The sequence below is a fragment of the Buteo buteo genome, chromosome 15, assembly GCF_964188355.1.
Source record: "Buteo buteo chromosome 15, bButBut1.hap1.1, whole genome shotgun sequence".
Lineage (NCBI taxonomy): Eukaryota > Metazoa > Chordata > Aves > Accipitriformes > Accipitridae > Buteo > Buteo buteo.
The window spans coordinates 26,069,028-26,090,622 of record NC_134185.1 but is presented as its reverse complement, the minus strand read 5'-3'; the positions used below and the strand labels follow the sequence as shown (position 1 = coordinate 26,090,622).

The 21,595-nt window shown below is 42.0% G+C and overlaps 1 protein-coding gene across 2 annotated transcripts in view; it reads right to left on the bottom strand.

Annotated features, from left to right (window-relative positions):
- Positions 1–21,595, bottom strand: part of DCBLD1 (discoidin, CUB and LCCL domain containing 1) — a 48,388-nt gene that overhangs the window by 9,150 nt on the left and 17,643 nt on the right. The window contains exons 3-11 of one of the 2 annotated variants that reach the window (XM_075046829.1): positions 12,580–12,717; positions 11,962–12,013; positions 11,166–11,235; positions 9,322–9,455; positions 4,542–4,582; positions 3,042–3,257; positions 2,180–2,310; positions 229–376; positions 24–140 (exon numbers count right to left, since the gene is read on the bottom strand). In XM_075046829.1, the coding sequence (XP_074902930.1) occupies positions 24–140; positions 229–376; positions 2,180–2,310; positions 3,042–3,257; positions 4,542–4,582; positions 9,322–9,455; positions 11,166–11,235; positions 11,962–12,013; positions 12,580–12,717 (1,047 nt within the window). Of the gene's footprint in view, positions 1–23; positions 141–228; positions 377–2,179; positions 2,311–3,041; positions 3,258–4,541; positions 4,583–9,321; positions 9,456–11,165; positions 11,239–11,961; positions 12,014–12,579; positions 12,718–21,595 lie in introns of both variants that reach the window. The other variant, XM_075046828.1, reaches the window with a different exon arrangement.

The following is a 21,595-nucleotide window of genomic DNA, read 5'->3' as shown; positions in this document are numbered from 1 at the left end:
AGTGCAGCGCTAGGGAGCGTTACCCAAGTTAGTTTCTTCCGATGGGATGGGCTCCGTAACAGTCCTGTCTTCCTTTCCAAGGGAGGTTTCCGTGCTCTGACTCGGTTTCTGCCACATTGAATGCGTAAATGAACTATTAGCTGCAAAAGAGAAGGGAGCATCAGCGGCACTGTGGTAGCAGAGGGGCTTTGGAAGCACCGTGCCCGGGGAGTGCTGCTTACCCCATACCTTGCATTATTCGACAACCCATCAGCTCAAGCTTCAGTGCTATTCTTTGGTTCCAAGTTTGAGGGATAATTCGCACATAGCGGGCCACTATCGGAGGGATGAAGTTATTGCGTACGATGTCACCGGAGTTGGAGTTCCCTTGGAATACCTGCAATGAAACAGAAGCATGTTGTTTGCTCCGTTTTAAAAGTCTCTTTCTTCAAAGTGCTCCTGACATCCAACTTCAAACTTTGTCATTATCCTAAAACTAAAATATATTGATAATCTGGGATGCAGCCACAAGATTTCTGGAATTGAGACCTCTGGAAAGAAATAATCTTTTTAGTTCTGACAGATATCGCATTTTGCTGTTAGCTCAGAGAAGAAAGATTATCACTGTTTCAATGCTGTGTAATTTCTAGTTAATGTATGCTGGTATAATGATATCATTTTTGATTTAATAGCACTGCAGCACCCTTACTTGGGCAACGGGATAAAAATGTAAAAAGAAGAAATTGAAGTGAAATATTTCTAGATATTTTAGTAAAATGGTCAGTTTTCTGTATCAAGCTTGTGAGGAGTGACTATTAACTACATGGTTGTGTCTCCTTTTCTATATTTCCCAGAATCAGTTCAGCCCGTGTGCAGAACAGTAGTCCTTGCAAAATTAGTTCTCGGAGATGCTTCAGCATGATCTAGGAGAACTTAAAAGCCCGATGAGGTAGGGAAGTGAGCTCAGCATATCTTAGATAAAATGCTAGGCCACATGGGGCTTTGATGGGACAGGTTTTGTCATGCACCTTAGCTGAAACTAAGATCATATATAATAATTTAGTAAGATTATTTGTATATAACAAGTCATTGTGGAAAACTGCAAACCCACAGATTTTAAATAGCCTTCACAGCTCAGCCACTACTAGGTTGATTTGTCACTTGCTGGGCCAACACCCCTCCAGTTTAACATTGGAAATATATTAAACCAGTTAACGCTGTGCAGTGAAATTCCTTGCCATACAAGGTAAGAAAATTGGAGCTAGTAGGAAATCTCTCTACAGCTCTACCAAGTTTTTAAAAACTGCTATCAGGAGTGAGGACCGGGTAGAGCCTTATCCTGGGGCAAGCTGAGCTCCCTCAGAAATGATCAGTGAAGGTCTGACTTTGAACGCTGGGGGGGCAGGGAGGGGGGCTTTGGGGTTTCTTTTTTCCGTTTGAAAGGAAACATGAGGTTTTCAGGGGAAAATGTCAGACGAACCTGTGCAGCACATCCTTTGTCTGCAGGAACTAGCTGCACTGCTTTTATCTGTTACTTGTTAAAGTCGCTCAGAGTCTGTGAAAGCTGTTGTGCGGACAGGTATTGTGGGGCAAGAGCATTTATTTTACGTTCAGTTCAAATCCTAACAGACGTAGGCTGTGCCCACGTGTGTCAGCGAGGGGCAGGGAGCGGTGCAGCCCCCGGTGACCGTAAGAGAGCCCGAGCAGAAGCTGGGTCCACGGGCACAGCTCCACCAGCAGCCCCGTGCTTTCACCCGAGTCGGTTGTTTCGCTTGTTGGGGGGCTGCGTTCACCATCCCGCTGCATCTGAAGCCGAATCTCAGCTTTGCTGGTGCCGCACCGACCAACGCTTCTGCGCTGGTACAGCGTTCCTGGCACGGGCAAGCGCCGAGCTGAGCTAAGGCTTGCCCAAACAGCCTGTTGTACAGCTTTAATTACTGTTTTTTTTTAAAAGAAGGATACAGACATACACATGCCTCCCTGTGTGCGTCTCACAACTTCAGCAAGCCCTGGATAACTACCTTGTTTCTACAAGCTCGCTATCTACTCCATGGCCGTAAATTACCCTGGTGAAGACAACCCAAGTCTAGACAAGTCTGAAACTCCTAATCATTCCTGACAGTGAAAGCCTGCCCTTCAATGTCAAGGCAGCGAACACATTTTTGCTCTGTGTTTTCCTACCCCTCCCGCTTTCCCTTACCTTTTCTTCATTGCTCAGAATCCCTTTGTAAGTTCTCCATTTCGAGTTGTTATTTTTGTAGTTCATCGTAAATGTCTTCACGTAAAAGTTGAAATTCATCACCGTGGATCCAGAACCAGTGGTCTTAATCCCTTTTAACAAAATGCAAAATACGTTTTCATTTGTTAGGTGTCTGTTTTAAAGGAACATTTTCAAATGCAAACACAGAAGCCAAAACAATTTGGAGAACTTTGCCTTCAAGGTCTTAATTTATTTTCCAAACTGTGTTGGAATTGAGTTTAAAAGTTGGGTGAAGAATGGAAATCAGTTTTAAATTGTGAATTTAGAGCAATGGAATTTTTAACAGAGCCCAAATTAATGACTCCAAAAACGATAATTGCTTTTTGATATGATGGTCCATATCAGCAGTCTTTACATCTTTAGCAGCAACTGTAATTTACATTTTTACAACTAAACCAGGAGTTGGAAACAGGCGTTTCTTTCACCTGGGCCATTGTTTCAAAGGCTATGACTTTAATGTTTCTTATTGATTCCAGAACTGCATCATGAATAGATCCTAAGCAATCGTTTAACATCCATCCAGACTCTACTGGTCCCTGCGTAAATATTTTGTTCTGAGCCTAACAGCATGTTTACAGACCAGGCATGCATGACAGTTGAGTTCAATCCTATATCCCTGTAGGAAGGCCAGTCTTGTGAATAGCCATGATTTTTTAAATAGGAAAATAATATTCCTCAATGCAGAACATTTCATTACATTTAATGAAAGGAACATTGCATTAGTGTTTTATTAGCTTTTCAGCTGCATTCAGTTTCTTCTCCAGCTGAAACCCCAGCTTCTAATAACCAGAAAGTCACATACCTGTTATTCTCTTCTTCTCTCCCAGGTCTATCTCCAACCATTCACGATTGCTGCTGTGGTTAGAGGCCCAAGCCAATCCTGGGACTTGAAGCCAAGCCTTGTTGGGAGACCACTGGAATACTTGCCCAAATTCGTTGGTCTCCTCCCAGTAGGAAGATGCAGTAACCTGGCTCTTGGAGAGGAATCCCTCTTCCAGACTGAGAGATTTGTTGCAGCCTAGGAGTCCCCACACAGACAGGCAGAAGGAGTTATTTTGTGTTTTCACAGCATATTTTTATATTAGGCTAGCAACATATGAAGACCACCCACAGCAGCAAAGTCAGATGTTGTTTAATCTAGTGCTAGCCTGACGCTATCCATTAGCTGTGGTGTTTGCCAGTCAATTTGTAGTGGATGATCCAGTACCAGAGTGCTGCGGTCCCTCTCCTTTACCAATTTAACTCCTACATACGTGACACCTTCTGACTACATCTGCTATTTTTGCCATTTTGCTTTTTAATCTCTCCAGTTTTGTCTCATTCCTGTGAAGACTTCTTATACTTTTACATTTTCCTTCTGAAACATAATATTTATGTTTTGAGATTGGCATTAACTAATTTTGCTGTACAAAACATTTCTCGGATGAAGGCACTGTACTGAAAGGATCACTTTACTGTAAATATTTCATGATTTTCACCTGCAATTAGGGCTAGGAAAGTTACTCATTACAGGAGCTCCTTGATACTGCTGCCAAGAGGTGATATCACGAAGATAATAGCTGCAGGTAAGTATTACAAACTCCACCAAAGAACCCGCAAAATTTCTGCACATCAAGGTTCTTCAGAGAAAACAGGCCAGCGGAATAAGGTTTCAATGAAGTTAAAAATAATTCCCTGGCAGTTTCAAAGGCCTATACATGCCTTACCATTTTCAGTGGAATAGTAAATGATTTTATCTCAGATGACTGAAATATAATTCAAATGAACGAGCACGAACTTTTCCCCCCTCTTTGCTATGTTTTATGCAAATGAACAGCTTGACAGATTAAAGACGCTTTTGCATCTTGGAAAGTCATAAACAAAAACTCGTTCTGTATCAGTGCAATGTAAATATATTTTCATTCCTCCTATGTTTTCGTTCTCTTCTTGTATAACGAAGACAGAATTTATAAATGTCTGCAGAAAAACTGCTTTCATTTTCTGCCACCTAAAGTACATAAAAATGGGATTATCTGATTGCCATTTTTCATATGCTGGCACCAGAAATGTAACAGCAGAATACTATTTCTGTTTCTCGTCTATGTGCATATGACCTATTCCTATTCTGTGATTTTTTTTCTAGCTCACTTCACATTCCTTCAATTTTTTTTATTCACTTGCCAATTTTTAAAAATTGCTGTCCTAAAATATCCTTCCTAGACACAGCCTGACATTCTCCTGATTACTTTTCAAAACTTATACAGAAAATACTTAAATAAAAAGGTAAAATTTGAATAGCTAAAAATAAAGCCATTATTCTTACCATTTGAAGTAAACATAAACCGCTTATCTGACAGCGAACCGCTGTAAGAAAAGAAAAAGGTAATTCAGCCTTTCAGGCGGTGGTTAGGGGAATGCCAAGGTACAGTTTCAGAATCACTCTTTATCTACCGAAATATCTCTGGCCAGAGAGCCACTTACTTTGCTGGCTGCTTAGTGACCCGAGTAAAAGCACTCCTGCACATCTCTCACCGGGACTGAATTCAGATCAGTTTTTAATGGTTTTGAGCACTTTTTATGCTTTAAAGTGACTCCCCGTCCCGTCAGCCTGTTACTCCTGCTGCATGTTTCTGCTTTTCTCCTCTCCGCATGCTCTGTACCTCTGCGGGAAAACTTTCCCCTTCTGCTCCTCCTCAGACCAGCAGCATCAGAGCATTCCCAAGAGGATCGGGAAAGCAAACCGGGGCTGGCTCTACCGGCGCTGCTCCGGCACCGGGCACAGGTCTCTTCTCACCTACAGTAGCTTAAATTAGACCAAGGGCACTGAAACCCGCGGCTTCCTATTAGTCTAAGTCCGCATCTAGTTTGAAGAAAATCCAGCCTTACGCATCGTGAAAGAGTTACATGTGATGGTGACTAAACCGTGCCGGCTCTGGCTGTTCCTGCTTGGGCTGCAGGTGTATCACAGCCAGACTGGATGAAAACTACTCCTAGTTTTAACCTGGGTGGGAACCAGTTCTGTTAGAACCACCACCACCACCTCCCATCAGGAATGGTTCTTTTTGCTCCATTAACATCTGTGGCTCCCCTTTTCTTCCTCCTTCTGACACGGGCTGCTTTGCTTCAGGAGAAAAACCTTTTCTTGGGCCGCTCCATACAGCCCTGCACAATGCAGGACAAGATAAAATCACCACTGCCAGGGAAAGCTGAGCTTTCCTTGGCCTCCCATGGAGCCGCTTTCTGAGATGCCCCTGAGGTTTCATTCCAGAAGTGATGACTCCGCCTAATGAAAATAAAAGCCTGGGTTTTAACGTGAAATTAGTTTGGATTTCTCGAAAATCTGACCCTTTCAACGCTGCTGCTGCGATTAGCTGCACGCATCACTTGCCCCTTTTCAAAAGCCTTGGCCGGCGTGACCGAGCCGTAAAACAGCTTCTGCACTTCAGCGTCAAGACAGCTCCCTTTCAGGCCGCCCTTTGTTGTTGGCCACGAAAATTTCCCCCGTGGGCTAACGGCGGTGCCCACGGCTGTATGTTTCGAGAGCACCGCAAACGGGGAATAGGAAAGCGGTCCCACGTCAAGGGCAATAAAAACACTGCTTCTTTTTGTCACTGAGGGAAAACTAATAACTACAGGCAAACGAAGCCCTTCAGAGATGACGGAGAGCACTGGGAGGGAGCTGATTTATTTGGGCATGTAGGCGGTAGAGTAGCTGGAAGGAGAAACTCAAGCCTGCCTTCCCTCCCACACCTTCCCCCCCCCCGGGCAATCCTCAGGGGCGATCAGATGTGCTCTGCTCGCTTCAAACCAGTTCGACATTACAGCCAAAACAATTTTTTGCTTTCTTAGCGAATACAAAGCAATCCGTTTCAAGAGAAAAGAAGAAAATAAAAACCTGTGGTGATCAGTAAAATCTACCCTAAACAGAAATCACAGCGCTCCTCAAATACTTATTTATGAGATAACGCTATGTAATAAAAAAAGTCACCCAGATCCCTTTCAAATAGAGGGCTGCAATTTTAGCAAAGAAAGGGAGGAGGTTAGCATTTCTAAGGTCTATAAAGCTATGAAATCAAGCTGAAATATTTCTGCTATAATTCTGCAAGTCACTGAAGAGGACAAACTAATTCAGTAAGTGGTAATTCATCAGTTTCCTAAAGTGACAGGTGGCATTCATCACACAAATTTCACTTTGTCCTTTAAGGGATGGCATCGCCCAGTGCTCCTCATTTTCCTGACAACCTTCAGGATCCTGTCTAGCCAACAGCACTGGTGGCGGGACTGCAGGGGAGACCTGTGCCGGCAGCTCTGCCAAAAAAGGATGCTGCTTCCCGTAATAAATTTCTGTTAGCATCAAATACTTCTTTTTTTTCAGAGTTGGTCTCAAGCAAGCTTTTTATAAGTGGTGCAGGTTAACCCCAAATCTCATCTTTCACAATTCACAAGCGTGCAGTCTCTTGCATTTTCAAAGACAAATGATTTCACATGCACAGACATACAGTCACAGGCCAGGTCACATTACAAAGTTAAACCCCCATATATTTGTCCTGGGGTATCAGAACTGCCCAATAAATCCGGCCACTTGATCTCCATTACAGCATTTGCGGGTGCAGGTCCACGCATGGATCATGAGAACTGGAAAACTCACAGATGCTGCAGCGTAACAAGCGCACTGAAAAATGGAGTCAGGGAGGCCAAGGTCAGCTCCTGCGGGCTGGTGAGGCAGCAAGCCGTAACTCCACCGTCACGTTACAACGCAAATATTTAACAGCTCAACGCACTCCAGCAGCAGCTTTTGATGAGGTCAGTTTTGGCTCAAGTCGCTAAATAATTTAAACCTTTAATACTGAAATCCACTGTAAATGAGAATTTAAAAACTTGAGTAAGCTTTTATGTAAGGGCGTCTAAAAAGCTCTTAAAGCACTGCTGTCCAAGCACCAATTTTTTCTCACCAGCACTGGCTGCTCCGCAGGAATTTCTTGCAGCGTGTAGGTACCCCGAGGACAGGGAAGCCATGCAGCTTTGGAAATACCTCTCATAAAAGCCTTTATAAAGCATGAAATGCATTGGTTCATCTCCTTAGTAAATAGGCCCACTGTTTCTAGGAACGCTTTTTCATGTTTTGAAATAAAAGGATTTCCCTCCAATTTCCCTCTCCTGGGATAACGGGCTCACACCAGCATTCGTCTGCGCCCGGGACTGTCCCAGCTGCCAGGAGCAGCAGAAGCATCGCGGGAAGCGCTGTGCTCACACTCCCATTTTTCTCAAAATCCGTGCCACCTAGTTTGCAGGCATCCCACCCAGTATGAGCCCGCTTACCTATGGCTCCCTCTATAATGTGTAGAAAGCGACGGTTGTCTCCTCGGAGCAACTCGGTCCCTTTGAGACGTGCACCACGCTGGAGGAGTGCCTCTGCCTGTCCCAGTATGCGGGAGAGCTACGGGGGCTGCGCTCCTCTCTCGGGGGCCTCGCGTTAAATGGGCTAAATTCGAGCCCTGGAGTCTGGCTTCAGCCTGGAGGGGCACGTTTCGGCTCTCCTTCAAGTAAATGGGACTTCCCCCAGTTGATGTAATAGAGACAAGTTTGCGTCTCTGGGTATTTCCATTACTCACGTGAAAGGTATAGGGTATTTCGTGAATGGCAACATTAAAAGGACGCTCAGCAGTTAAGGTGATGCATTAATTATGCAAACAGTGTTTTCCCCCAGCACATGTACGTACATTTGCTGTCTCATACGCTTCATTCGTTGCCCACTAGCTCTTGGACCGTGAAAAAAATACAAATGGGAATCCCAGCTGCCTTTCATTATAACAGTTCATGCGCTACCGTCTGAGTTACTCCTTCTGGGGTTCTCAAGGATCATGAACATACAAAAGCATGTAAATGGTTCTGTAACATCCTTCGATAAGGCACAAAATATTTAATTTAGGGTTTCGCTAAGCTGGCATGTGTGATGGAAAGAATTTGTATTATTTGTTTTATGGCGGGGCTTTGTGCCTGAGCTGAGCTCTCAGTCCTGCTTTGCTTGCAACAAGTTTATATTAATTTTCTTTGGCAATTACCTTTCAAGAAAAATAGAAAATATTTAGGCTTTATGGGCCTTCGGCTAGTTGTCTACAGGCTACACAGCTTTGTATACTCCAGTGCCATTATATATAAAGCATTACAATCTCTGCTGGAGTTTAAGCACAGCAACAGACCAAATGGATGTTGGGGGTTTTTTTCATGAATGAAACCATGATTGTAAAATTGTCAGGAGGGTGTGAGAAATCATGGGGAAAACAGGAAAAGAGTATTAAAAAGACATATTCCCTTAGCTCTCATAGGCTATGGGACTGAGGAGATTTCCCTTCCTACAAAAAAAAGCCTCATGTAAAATCCAGATAACATTTGAAAATTAAAAAATATAAACCAGCAGGAATGACAGAGGCAGTTGCTGGAAGGGCTTACTGTGCTGGATAGAGATTAGAGGATTTATTTCTACTTCAACAACAGTACAATTAAAAGTCAGAAGATAAGTGGTAAATATAACACCCTTGCTATAAATATCCTAAAAGGGAAAAACTCTGAACATGTCAAAAGCACAATGTTTGAGAAGTTGTTCATGAAATCCCCTATGGCTTAATGGCACTTTTTATTTATTCATTCTTCCTAGCTTTTTTTTAAACTTTAACATGAATTTATCATGATTTATTAGCACATCGATTAAAGGTGTTTGTTGCAGAACATCGTACTTTCATGTATCTGCTAACAAAGTAATTTGCAAATATGTTTTGGAAGGAATAGAAGGAAAAAAAAAAAAGAAAATACCGCCCTACATAGTATAGCCACTGAAAACCTGGAACATTTTCCTATATCCAATGCCAACACCATTTTAATAAAGCCGTAGAAACAAAGCCCCTAGACTCACACCTAACACCTTTTCCTCCCCCAAAAAGCATCCCCACCTGCTTCTGCTGATTTGGGCAGCGCACTGTGCCGGGAGGTTTGCTCCCGGAGCCAGACCCAGCAGCGGTACTCGCTGCAGCTGTACTTACTCACTGGTGCAAGGGGGTACTCACTGGTGCGAGGGGGGTACTCACTGGTGCGAGGGGGGTACTCACTCGTGCGAGGGGACGCCGTTGGCCACAACGCCTTCGTAGCGGCTGATGCCCTTCTGCTGGGTGACGCTGATCTGACCGCCCAGCTCGTCCGCGATAACGCCTGCATGTATCGCCGACTTGCACAGCAGCGAGGTCTGAAAGGCAGAAAAGCCGTCAGAAGCCAAAGCTCAGAGGATCAACCTGACAAACTGCTAATGCTTTCACTTCCAAGCCACTAGTATACAGGTGTTACAGCTCCTAAAATCCGGCAAAGGCTTAAGAGGAATAAGAGGCAGGGGAGAGAGAAGGAGCAGTGATCTTTGAAAACAAAATGCTTTTCCGAAAGTCACTTTTTTTTCAAATGACAAAGCAAATAATCTGCTTCTGAGAAGGTGCTGTAAGATTTTAACCTAATAAGTATTGTGTGACTCCTCAGGAAAACAAAGTCAAAGGCAAGGCGACTCTTCTTTGCAAAGAGAAAACAATAATTACTTGATAGACTTGCCTGAAGGCAGACCTGTCTATTACTGTGCCTTAGGATTTGAGTCATGGCATACATTAGGAGATTTGGCTATGTGTTGACTAGCTGCTGGGTTTTAAGTAGAACCCCTTTGCCAGTATTGGATAACACTGAAAAATACAGGCAGGACAACTTGAGTGTGCCGAATCAGTGGCGATAACGTACCACTGGGCTAGGGCGGAGCTGAGAAAGGCCAGTGGAAGGGTGCAGAGGAGACGTTCCCAGGGGCTGCTGGCAGAGATTGGTCTCCTTCACACCGACCCAGTTTGGGCTACTGCCACCCTGCAAGCTGGGGTGCCGGCTTGTCCCCTCCGGGGAGGGCTGGGGACCCAAAGGCAGCAGGTCTCCAGGGGACCCCCGCGGGTTCTTCCCATCAGAAAAGCTGAATCCCCCTTTAAGGTGGAGGGAAAATTTCTTTCAAAAATTCCTCAGCGCAGATAAGATCTGCATGAGGTCATGCCATGTGATGCTTTTCTTTCCTAACCACCCGAACGAAGGGGAGGAATAACTCCAGCTAATGAGAACGTACTACGGCATTTCTTCAGCTCTGCCACTTTCCAGGCTGGAGCGGCGTGCTCGAATAACTGGATGAACAGGTTAAACGTGAACACTGACTTTTTGGAAACTCAGCAACTGCTGTATTTGTGATAGGGTGGGATTTTACTTCAGTGGTATGATTAAACTTACTCCACTGTGAGAGGTGTAAAGATTTCACAGGCATGACGGGAGGAGAGCACTGTGTGATGTGAACTGTGGATAAATGCAACCACTGGGGCAACTTCTTCACTTTAGAGAACGAGCAAGAGGTTGGGTTTAAAGAACCCAAGAGGTTGGTGGTTATCAGTGGGATGTCATTAGGCAGCGTATAATATTTATTTCGTCTCAGAGCAGATTGCTGGGATACTGCAGGCATAATCTTAAAGAAAACCTGCATGTTACTGAAATGTGTTTTTTTCCTACAAGAGATAACTGTAGAAAAGAAACACGCATGGACTCCAAACAAGTAAAAGCTGAAGTCGTAGGAATATTTAGTACATCCATGAGCACTGCCTCAAGAGATACAAACCCTATGCACGTTTTTTCCAGAAAGCTAGAAACCACAAGTCAGTAGGTGTATTTGACAATCGATGGACTTTATTCTCACATAATTGTTTGGTCTGTTTGAAAAGTGTCTCCATGTGCTTTTATACTGATAACATACTCATATACTGATAATAAAAGGTATTATCTAACACAGCTGGGTAGAATTACTGACAAAAGTCAAACAGCAAAAGCTGAAACCAAGTTGTGCTACGCTTCTCTCTTCTGTCTTTATAAATTTCCCCTCATTATCCTGTGTACTTACATCTCTGTATCCTTCTCCGACATTCCCAGAGATGTCGCCTGCTATGTCTCTGCAGCCAGCAGGACAGTATCTGCTGTAGTGAGAGAAGAGAAGCTTGTTTAAAATATGAACTGGAGTGATGATACACAGAAACAAACTCGTACAAAAGAAATGCTCTCAAACCAAGAAACGTTTTAGCAGTAAGTTCCGGGTGATGGTCTGCTAGTGAGTCGAGGAGGTAAATAAACAGGCCCTTGAGTTCGTGAGCGGACTGCACACAGCAGCACACAAAGAACCCGAAAAGCAGTTTTGCAAGGGCATTTCTGTTTAATTCTCTTGTTCTAGAAATGCTACCACACAAGTTTTCAGCACAGCCCAGATAAGCCTACATGCGCATCCAGACAGCAGCCAGAAGAGCACAATTTATTACCATTTCAAATCCTATCACAAAGTTCAAGGAACCAAGAAATTATAGCTTGTCCTCAGATAATCTTGTATCAGCTAGGATGTGATCTGCTCTCAGGAGAAGCACTGGAATTTGAGGCTACTTTGAATTTCAAAGTGGAATCTCTTTTTACATATACCATGTATATGTATGCCCTAACGAGAATCGCTGAGAGCTCTGTAACTCCATTCCCGCACTTTTCCGGGCCACAGACTTCCATCCCTTAGACTATTACAGCATTGGAGCTCAAACAAATTCACTTCTCCAGAAAACCAAGACTGTACCTGCCTTATATGACATTTTCTAACATGGGACCAGAAGACGGTTACAGCAAAGCAAGCCAGAGCGCAGAGAGCTGCAAACCTTCTTTACCTGTATTCAGCCTTTGTGTAGTGGTTTGCTCGTTCCAAACATGTGATTAGATCTGTGAAAAGTTTACAAATGTCAATCCCCATGGCAGGTTGTAGAAATACAGACAAATATTTGGCTGAACATGAAATTACATTTAAAGACCTCTCTGTATAATACTTGAACAATTTTATTAGATAGAAAGGAACAGCTATGGTTTTCCCTCATTCTTTTCATCTCCCTCTTCTACTCTTCTTATGTCTTACACCTTCAACAAAGTTGCACAGACCCCCAGAATATTAAATGTAGGAATCAAATCTTAATCTCTCCTATCCCTTCATCCTATCACTGTGTGGTAGATGCTGGAGCCCAGAATACAGTGGAGCTTCAAGGAAAAGGTACTAATTTTCTTGTTCACTGGGTCTGTATTGCAAATTGTCTTGGTAAGATTTCAGCAGCTATTATATCTAGTTAATATTACAACTGCTTCTTGCACACATGCTATTAAAAATATCATGGTTCATGCTAATCTGGAAATATCTAGGACCAAACATTTGGGCTAAAGTCTGTGTGTGTAAAGAAGATAATGAAATAGGGGGGACTACACCACTAATCCTTTAGTACTTTTGGATTTCACTTTACCTGGATGATCACTGCTGGCGTAGGACAACAGAAAACCTCGTCCTGACACGTGGGATCCACTCTCAAAGTGAATAGTTGCTTCATTGCTATCCAGAATGATTTCTTTGGGGACGGGCATCACGTTACCACAGTATGGCCCTACAGACAGAACAAAGATGGTTTCCAAAGTTTAGATGACATAGTTAGGCTGGAATATTCTCATGATTAGCGAAGAGTTTCATAACACACTCATTCTCCTTCAGTACCAATCCAAATGTTGACAAAAGGGTTTTGGCTTCAGTCCTTTACAGGTACGAGCTCCAAAGTTACCCTGACAAGGAGTGGCCAGGATCCAATTGTCTCTCCATGGCAGCAAGTCTAGCACCCACGTCTCTCATCACATAATCCTTAAGAGAATGATTAATGTCCTTCGGCCTTTGAAGTACAGCATGCTTACTACCAGCAGTAACTCATTAGAGAAAAGAACAGAACATTCAAAGGCAATCCAAGGGATCTACACAGGGTCCCCCAGATAAACTCTCCAGACGCGTACAGCTCATGCTGCTGTAGCACAGCAGCCGTTCAAGACAGATTAAGATCACAAACGGGGTACTTGGTTTTCAAGGAGCCGTGTGCCACAAGCCAAATTGTACTACACGGCAGTACCACTTTAGTCAGAGAATTCCTTAATTTATTTTCCTTTTAAAAACATCATCAGACCATTGAAGTATACGGTTCAAGTCTCTAGAGTTTTAAACAAAAAAGAGAGGGAGGGAAAGGGGAAGATGAAGGGGGTGGGACAGGGAGACAAGAGCCTTGCACTTTTACATTGAATTAGATAAGAGTTTTATAACTACCAACTGCAGTATCTTGGAACAGTCTTTGGGACACTCCTTTCTTGTGACAGCAGGCCTGCCCAGAACTCTTAATAATTACATTTGCCTCTTCAGAAGTCAGTTCCCCAGGGGAGCTTTCTTCTGAGATTGCCACAGTCTTCGCTCTTGCCTTCTGTCACCACACCTGGGTGCAAACACTTACCACGGCTGCCCTCAGGCACAGATGCCACAGAAAATCCAAAGCAGTTTGGGTACACTTTTTTGAATTTATGAGGACGTTTACAGTATAAACTGCTAAGAAGAGGTTTTTGTAAATGGCAAACAGGTTTTTTTCCCAAGAGAAAAAACAAGCAAGACCCTTTATAAGCCCCCAGCCCATCTGTTCTGTTGAGGTGAATGACTGCTTTTGTGTCCTAAAGCAAGTCCTTGGGATGAAAAATGGTCACTTTGATTTTTCCTAGACAACCTCGTTTTATTAGTGGTGGCTACTTTAGGGCAACTTGGAACTGACATCTGAGATAGATACAAGAAATTACAGTCACAGCACGACACAAATGTGATGAGTGGTACCCTTCCTAGCAGGCTCCTAAGAGCTTCTTTTTTGCTTGATGCTCTTGGGGCGGTCTTTCCCAAACGCTTCATTGGCCTTATAACATCTATAAGATCAGCCTATAGAGTAGCCCAATTGGAACCAAAACCAGCCAGCTGTCAGCAGAATGGGACAAAGCAAAGGAGGAACTCTGCCTTTCGGCTTATAAAAATCATACGGCAAAGCCAGGCAGGCAGAGAAACAAGCGACGAGTGTGACATTTCCCTGGAGTACTCGTGTGTTGAAAATGACTCATGACTTAGTCAGAGAAAACAATGTCTATAAAAAGGGTTAAACAAATTGCTTAGGAAATGAACTTATCAAAAAGACAGCATCTGACACTGTGTCATACCAGACAACTGCACGAGTGATTTATTTGAGAAGGTCTTTTGTGTCAGATTGCAGTGGGAGAAGTAAAGTGCTAACTTAGATATTTTTCTTTCAAGAGAGAGAAGGGGGAAGAAGACAGGGAGGCATTGCATTTCTGCAAAATAAAACACCTGAGAAAGCTTTAGTCCTTTTCTTCTCTCAGGGACTGTCTCTACATATTTTCTCACAAGCGCTCTTTGGCGTTCTCCCTCGCAGCGATTGGCAGTGACCTGTCTACTCTGTAGGTATAATTTAGATGGCTGATTCACTCAACCACACGCTGGCTGGATCTGGGCTATGTGTCTCCTCCAGTAGCAAGTCTACATACGTTCCAGATAATTATACAAACAAATCACACATGTCATAAGCAAAAACCAATAAAATAAAATAAAAAAGTCTAGACACAGAGAGTTGTATAACCCAAACGAAAGCCAAAAATTCAGAAACAATCAGCTTAAGACATCAGCATATAACGCCTAAAGACAAGTGCCTACTGTTAAGTAATAAATCCAAGAAGGGTTACCAGGCTATGGTTATCTTCTGCCAAGAACAGTTCTGGTGTACCGAGAGACTCCCATGGGTAGCTCAAAACTAATGGGGCTTAGGATTAACTCCTTAAAGGATATAGAAGCAAGAAAGAGTATACGCTGAAGGAAGGAAAATTTTCCAAAAGTTTGTCAGTTTTCTGCATAGATTTGGGGGGCGGGGGGGGAGGGGGAACCCACATATATTAATACTACAGAACATTCACTTGTTATTCTGTTGCAAACTGAGAAAACCTGGCAATATATTTCAACACGTTTCTTCTCAATAATTCAGGTAATACCATATCAGCACTACACTGCCAGGTCTTCAGACTTGCCTGAGATCCAGCAGAGTTTATTTCCGTTCTATCAAATACAGAAATGAGTGCTAAGAGTTAGGGTTTAGAAAAAAGTATAAGCATTATCTCACCCCTCTATTGCTGTTCTTAGAGAAATCGATCAGATACTGGTTTGGCTTAAAGGTTCTTTACTCCCTGAAAGAACTAGAGACATGTGCAGCCTGGCTTTAGGAAAAGCTGTTATTCCACTCTTTTCAGTGCTTACTGTGTTTAAAATGACCAGTGTAAGCACCTTTCTAATTTAATTTACCCAATAATATTGTTTTAGGTTTAACAGCACCTCTCTTTATTTTGCCAAGTTTTTGCAGAGTGGCCTTTTTAACATCGAATTCTCATTTCCCCCCTAATCAATTTATTTTACATTGGCGGTCTTCCAAGAAATTCCCCAGGGGGACAACTAGCCATGCATAGAAAACAAAACCGATTAAGGGTCAAGACAATTCTTTGGGTTCAGTTTTGACTGATTAGAGAATTTTATGCTTTCATCTGCTTTCTAATTTTCTGGAGAAAAATAACATCTTTGTTTTTAACCACATGTACTCTTTCCTATGCACTTCCATACAGCAGTCCTCCATTTCCTTTAGTGTTGTAAAGCCAGAGAAAGGATAGTCTCCCAGGCTCCCTGCATTTCACCTTGTGACGTGCCTGAATTAGATGCCTTTTCTATATAACACAGTAACACCTAGTAGATTTGCTCTCCATTGACTTACCTATTACCTTGAATACAGATACTGTGAGATTTTATAGACATTAGAAGATTAAAACAATCAGCATCTGTAGACATTAGACTTCATCTGAAAGCTGTATTTACTAGTCCGTATTTCCCACTTGCAATTGAGGTGACAAAAATACTACTTTACCATTTACTTTTAAAACTCATACGTGCTCCCAGTCTTCTCTGTCCATTCCACCTAGGATTTATTGATTTTCCCCAGGCTATCTATATGAATACTGTACAACCATAGCAGAGAGGAGGGATGATGGAGAAAGCCTTGGTTTGTGTCTGGCATGAAAACAAGAAACTTGCTTACAGGGCCCTGTTAACTTTTACTGCAGCATTTGGACTTGACTCTCTCTGGACAAATACTTAATTCCTAAACCTGGGACTAAGCCAAAAGTTTTTTAAGATCCCTTTTGAGAACTGCCAGATCACGTTATCAGTTTTTCATCTTCTAATGTTAGTTGTGAGGTGGGTTGTTTTGCATATTCGGCTTGAAAAATGAGTCATGAATGCTGATCTCTCTCCTTGTTTCCTGTTAAAGAGACTGGGCTGGAGCTCTGCTGGGGTAGGTAGGCAGGATTATTTGGTTTGTTTACTAAGAACAAAGAAAAGAGTTCGATTTAATAAACAGATGTGCTACATGTCATGAAACTGAGTAGGTGTTCTCCATATTTCAGTATTATTACATCTAAATGCCAGGGCCTTTTCTTCTTTCAGTGTCTCATTAATGAGTTGACCCAACTGTGGTTCCGTCTGTTTGCTCCAGATTCTTTAATATATATATATTTTTTAAAAATTCTGCAGGAGAGCTATTAGGGGCCTAGGAATTTCAAATGTACCTAATTTAATATTCTCTATTATTAAACTAACATTTAATGCCTTTCGTCCAGAACTTCTGATCTGTTGGTATGGTTTAGGTGGCTTAAATCAAATACTTTTACTTTGGAATCACTGTCTCCAAGCAGTATTAACATCCTGTAAGATACATGGTAAATTGTCTTGTGGATATCCTTTGGCTGGCTCCTCTGGAGACTGAAGAGACTATTTTACGTGTTGTTTATTTTTTAAATGTTAGTAATAGTCTACTGCTTTTGTCTTTTTCATAATAGTGTTGTTTTGCAAATCTGATGATCTTTACAGCATTGTCTGGTTTTATGAGGTCTAGTTTACTTCTACTGTCAACCAGGCTCTGGCATATTTCCTGAGACTGCTTTGTTGAATTATGTTCCTTTATTTTTTCTACTTCCCTTAAGAAGCGCTGTGCCTAGAGGACTTTCTTCTCTCACACCAGCTGGCAATGCCTACACGCCATTTGTTTCTGTAGTTCTTAATACTTTCTGCCTCTTCTGTAAGGCTTTACTTCCTTTTAAAAGCATTTATTTCCCTCTTTAGCTGTTGCATGTCTGGTTCACTATGCTCATTCTGCTTCCAAATTCCTCAAATTCATTTGAAACTTGCAGTTTGACATTCGCAGAGGTCTCTAAGAAACTTGGTTCGTTTAGATATCAACTCATGATGTCCTCTGTTCAACAGGGAATCTTCTCCCTTTTTTTCTGTCTTTACTTGCAAACTAAGCCATGGCTGATGAGCAAGGTGTAGCAACGATCCCAGGGATCTGCCTCTCCAAGATTATAATTTCCTAACGCATTTGCTTGGGAAAACAATGTTTTAAATTGTGATCCTTAGAGTCAGTAGCCTTTTCTCAAATAAAGCAATTTGGAAGTACCTCAGCAGCTGGGGAAGAACAGGGGACGTGATGAACATGGACTACGCTTGTTTCACTTCAGAGCTAAAAACTCAGCCAGAGTGCAAGTCTGTCACAAACAGCTCACAAGACCAGCAAGGATCTGTTGTACGAAAACATCTGCATTCTTGAAATTCATCTCCATCCCACATTCGCACAAATGCTTCAACTTTCATAAGCAGTAACTCTTCCTCTCGAGAGAGGATCTTCGCTCCAACCCTGCCATGCACATGGATAACCAGCGTCACCCTGCAAGAATGTGCCAGGAGATGAAAAGTGCTGCTCTATGTCCTTCTTTGCAGGACGTGGGGAAGGTGGTGTTTAATACTCAGTAGATGATATGAGTTGACAGAGCAGTCAGGATGAGACAGGCCGGTTAGTCAACATTTAACTCTGTGCAACACAGCCTGACCTCAGGCTGAGTGGTAAGCATTTCTCGTTTTAGGAAAAAAGCAAACGTAACTTTCAGTTAGCGTTTCCAAAGGGTTGCCAAAGACTGCGATAAAGGAAATAAAATGTCATCCAAGTAGAGTCAGGCTGGAGAAGTAATTACAATTTTAAAAGGGAGGGTCTGGGCCACCTGCGCAGGCTGTAGGTCTGCCTGCTTGACCTCAGGTGAGATCTCCCACTTCTAACATGGCTGTGGTTTTTAGCCAAACCCAAAGGCAGAAGCACAGCAACAGTTAGGAATCATTAGTAAAGAACTGTAGCTGTTTAACAAAAGAAAAATACACAGTACACTTTGTGCAGCTAAGAGGAAAAAAAAAAGTTCATTTGATAAAACAAATGCAGACATTCTCTGTTGCATACACCTTTCCAAAGCTGAAACCTCAGGATATTGCAACCATTCACGCGAAACCCGACTGTTAGAAGAGTTTTGACTGTTAAGAAACTGCTCAACTTGATCTTCAGTGAGAACTTGTCTGGGCATTTCCCTGGATTTCCTGAAATACCAGAAACAATACTGTAATAACAAGTTTCCTTTGAGGGGCAAAAAAGAAACCTGGACACACCCTTTATTCAAGCAAGGCATCTATTACAGTACATAATAAGGCAAGACTGGTTCGATGAATCCCCTCAAGTCATAATGACAGGTAGGAGGCATCTGAAGGCACTTGGCTTTCCTGCACACCCACACGCACACGTGTGTGCACACACACACGTGTGCACAGACACACACATGCGCACACTCTCTCAGCAGCCATCAGACACTCACACATCAGTAAACGCTCAATTTGTCTAACAACTCTTAGTGACTGGGTGCAGGGAGGAGAAAGCGTTTTCAGTAATTTCTGTATTTCACACTAGTTACCGGCTGTAAATTATGCAAGAACAAGATAACTGCAGTAACTCTCCAAATTATTACTAGTCACTCAGCAGATCTGACATCCACCCCAGAGGAACACGTCAAACTCCTACTGACTACAAATGAATGGAGAAGTAGGTAGGCACTTATGTCTTCTTTATTCTCTCTCTCCAGTCAAGACTGATGATCATCTCACAAAAATAAGGGAAAAAAAATACTAAGCCATTAGTGGGAAAGAGAGGGAAAAAAGCAAGAAAAAAGGGTCAAAAGAGGTACAGAAATCTGATAAAGACCTGAAAAGAAGCTACCTAAAAGCAGTTCCTGTCTAACTTCTAAAACATTTGTTACACCTTCACAAGTAGTGCAAGTTTTGTTCTTGAGAACTACAGGGCCCACATGGTTAATCTTGTTTTCACATATCCCTTTAACTAATTAAAAAATCAGAAGATCTTATTCAGAGCTCAGTATTTTTAATATGCTCAGATAATGCAATTAACTCGAGAAGAAAAGCATTTCAGTAAAGGTTGCACCTTGTCTATACTGTGAGATCATACTTCATACTAATTTTTATTCTAGATTCCTTTTGTGGGACAAAAAACCCCCATATTTTCATCCAGTGCAAAACTATGCCTTTGAAATAGAACATGATCATCTATTTATTTCTCCTAGAGATAACACATGCAGAGCTGTGCTAATATTTAAAGGTTTGTCAGACAAAGGTGACTCAGTTTCACCAAAACTGGTGCTAGACTACCTTTGCTGACTTATGATTAATATTTTCACATCTAAGTCTGGATACAAAGGTAACAGTTTGAAAGAAAAGGCTTGCTACAGGTTCTTTCCTCCAGTGAACACTGATGAAAAAAGTCTGCAGAATAATAACCCAGAGATATAGTGTTCAGCCACTTTATGTCTCCAGTTTTAGAGCTTCATTAAAATAATTTAGTTATGATCTTTTGATTGCAATCTTGGAGAAATATAAATGCAATGGCTACCTTCAGAGGTCCATCAAAGCTGAGAAGTATCAAAGGTGAGAAGAACTGTACTGTCACGTTTGTGTCCCAGTTAAGTGGGAAGGCTTCAGTAGATGGGCATACACAACACCACTACGTGCTTTCTAGGAAGGAATTAGATTCATAGTACTCTTCTGTCAGTCTACAAAATTTGAGGAATGCCCTGAACTTAATTAAAACTTGCATTTAAGTGGTCTAATCTCTAGTCACTGACTTACAAAAGTGAAGAAATCAATGTTATGGCTAACGTAAATCAATTAATCCATTCATTTGTATATAACAGCTTCCCCTTACTGCATGGAACATAAATACCCCAAATATGAATTGAGTTACTCCTTGCTATATTGCATGAATCCCAGCAGAAGGTTGTAACGATGAATGAATCACAGTTAAATGTAAAGACAATACGTGGGAGAAATCTGAAAGGAAAACAATACTTTGTCATCTGAAGACTTGTTTACACCGATTTTATATTTACGCACATAATCTAGTGTTTTGCCTCTGACCAATTTTCTAAGCTTCACATACACTCCTCAACAGAAGTTTGTAAGCATACCGACATTCACTCGGTTGTATTCTGTAGAGTTGAAGAGATCAGCATGGTGTTTAAAACATATTTCTTTTTGGACCTTATTGTCTTATAATTGCAAACCTCTTAAATAAAGAGCAAAGGCTGCTCGACTAATTTGAAACATGAGTAATATTCATACTGTCAACTTTCATACTTAGCTTTTTAGGTTTTCCTTTTTAAGCCCAGATCAAATACAGAAAACATGCGAAGGTTAGTTTTTAATTGCTCAGATGTTTTCAATGCCTGCAAAATCTTTTCAGCTCTCCGTCATTCTGTGAAAGAATTTCAGTGGCAAAGGTCAGTATCTTCTTGGCCAAAGGGAAGATGTTGACCTGCCTGTAGATGTTCATGAAGAGGGGAGGGTTGCGAAGGGGAGATCTGGGCTCAGAAACAGCTACTTGAAAAGATGCTTAACAGACTGAATGGACTTAGCAACGCTTACTCACAAAGCTTCTTTTGCTTACATAAATGCGTATTAAACCCCAGAACTATAGCAAAACTATTGAACAGCAACGGCTGCCTTCACAGGTCCATCAAAGCTGAGAAGTATCAAAGGTGAGAAGAATGGTATTGTCACGTTTGTGTCCCAGCTGAGCAGAGAGGCTCAACTGACTCAGAGAAGCTCTAATCTCATCTGTGAGTTTCTGTGTCTTTTAAAACAGAAGCGATATCGAGGATTTATGCATGTAGCACTATTTCCACACTGTGGTTCTGCACGGATTTACCTGACTGTAGAGCAGAGACTCTGTAGGTATGCTAGTGGGAAAGTCTACAGTGAGCTGCAGACCACAAAAACCATTACAGATGGTATGTCTGCCTAAGCTATAAAACTTGTTTAATCTGATATGAGCAAAATCTGCTAATTGTGCAGTTCGTTACTGAGAATGCAAATTATAGTCCACATGCATCAGACATTGCCAATCAGGTTTGAAAATGGGTGTGGGAATACTTTAAAGAAATTCATTATATGGATTTGATTGCATAATACACAGGTATTCTGTGTTT